This window comes from Triticum urartu, chromosome 6 (assembly GCF_003073215.2).
Source record: "Triticum urartu cultivar G1812 chromosome 6, Tu2.1, whole genome shotgun sequence".
Taxonomy (NCBI): Eukaryota; Viridiplantae; Streptophyta; class Magnoliopsida; order Poales; family Poaceae; genus Triticum; species Triticum urartu.
Genome location: NC_053027.1, coordinates 17,547,263 through 17,548,892, shown reverse-complemented (window position 1 = coordinate 17,548,892; position 1,630 = coordinate 17,547,263). Strand labels below are relative to the sequence as shown.

The 1,630-nt window shown below is 44.7% G+C and overlaps 1 protein-coding gene across 1 annotated transcript; it reads left to right on the top strand.

Moving 5' to 3' along the window:
• The first annotated feature begins 226 nt into the window (after nucleotides 1-226).
• LOC125517324 lies at nucleotides 227-1,157 on the top strand. The gene is made up of 2 exons (XM_048682518.1): nucleotides 227-881; nucleotides 961-1,157. Exons 1-2 carry the CDS (start codon nucleotides 301-303, stop codon nucleotides 1,100-1,102), a joined length of 723 nt encoding a protein of 240 aa, XP_048538475.1. The 5' UTR covers nucleotides 227-300; the 3' UTR covers nucleotides 1,103-1,157.
• Nucleotides 1,158-1,630: the final 473 nt, after the last annotated feature.

The window sequence follows — 1,630 nt, the reverse complement described above, 5'->3', positions numbered from 1 at the left end:
ATCCTCAACATTCCTGATAAGACAAAGGATAATGTTAATGCTAGAGTTGATCAACAGAATATTTGTGATAGACCACGTCTACACATGCAGCCTCCCACAGGCAGTCGAAAATCTTGGTTCAAGCCAGATGCTGACTTCGTACTTAAAAAGGATCATAAGATGGAGACATTCAAGTGGCTGAAACACGTCGTGAAGTTCACTGATGGTTATGCGTTGAATATAAGTAAGGGGGTCAATCTTTCAACGGGCAGAGTGACCGGGCTCAAGAGTCATGACTATCATGTATGGATTGAGCGGATTATGCCGGTGATGGTTCGGGGCTATGTTCCCGAGCGTGTCTGGCGTGTGCTTGCGGAGTTAAGCCATTTCTTCCACACGCTTTGTGCTAAAGAAGTATGTCCTGAGAAGATAAAAGAAATGCATAAGAAGGCGCCGGAGTTGATATGCAAGCTAGAGAAGATCTTCCCGCCAGGCTTCTTTACTCCGATGACACATCTCCTTTTGCACCTCCCGAACGAGGTATTGTTGGGGGGCCCTGTGCAGAATCGTTGGCAGTACGGCCCTGAGAGACAGAACAAGCATCTGAGACAGAAATGTGGAAACAAAGCTAAGATTGAAGCTTCCATAGCTGAGGCAGTTATCCTAGAGGAGGTGGCAGACCTCAGGACAACCTACTATCCGGACCATGTTCCCACGTTGCACAATAAGGTGTCTCGATACAATACAGAAGAACCCAAGTATAAACCCAAGTTGCCTCTATTCATCGGGCAAGGTGGTAGGGCTGGATGCTCGAAACCTTATCTCATGCCACGAGATGAGTGGGAGGATGTCATGTTCTATATCTTGCACAACATCAAGGAAGTTGAGGATGAGTGGATGAGGTAATACCTTTGCACCATTCTTTTAGTCAATTCGTTATGTTCACTTTGCCTAGTTCTTATACCACTTTTCTTATTGTAGTCGATTCGTTGAAGAAGAATGGACGGGAATGCTGCCTCCTACTGAAGCGGAGGCACTTGCTCTTCTCCGAAAGGGTGCTGATGGAAGGAAAAATTTCGTTGCGTGGTTCATGGAGAAAGTAATTTTTCACACTTTCAATTAAACTCATGCACCCTATAATTTCAATTAAACTCATGCACCCTATAATTTCAATTAAACTTGTAGGGAAATGATCTGACCGAATCAATGGATGAAGAATTGAGATGGGTTTCCATGGGTTTTGATCCTGTCGTCATGACATGCGAAAAGTATGATGTGAATGGGTATCGCTTCAATACAGAGGAGCACCAGAACAGTCGGCTTGATCCCAAAACCATAAATACCGGAGTCTTCACTGAAGGAGATAATAAAGTAGATTACTACGGAAGGGTAGGAAAAATATACGAGCTTACATTCAAACATGGCCGCGAACACCTAAGTATCACTGTGTTCAAATGCCGATGGTTCGACCCCAAAAAGGGTTTGAGACATACGCCTTCTGTTGGTTTAGTTGAAGTTAAACCATCAACCATCTATGCCGGAGCTGATCTCTTTATCGCCGCTACCCAGGCCACACAAGTATATTATCTACCTTACCCATGCCAGAAAGAGTACCTAAAGGGTTGGGAAGTTGTGTTCAAGGTGTCGCCGC

What these genes read in the sequence shown, in the direction of transcription:
- LOC125517324 (XM_048682518.1), top strand. Translation starts at nt 301, where the DNA reads ATGCCGGTGATGGTTCGGGGCTATGTTCCCGAGCGTGTCTGGCGTGTG. An exon ending in GTTGAGGATGAGTGGATGAG is followed by an intron (nt 882 to 960) that starts GTAATACCTTTG and finishes TTCTTATTGTAG; the next exon opens with TCGATTCGTTGAAGAAGAAT.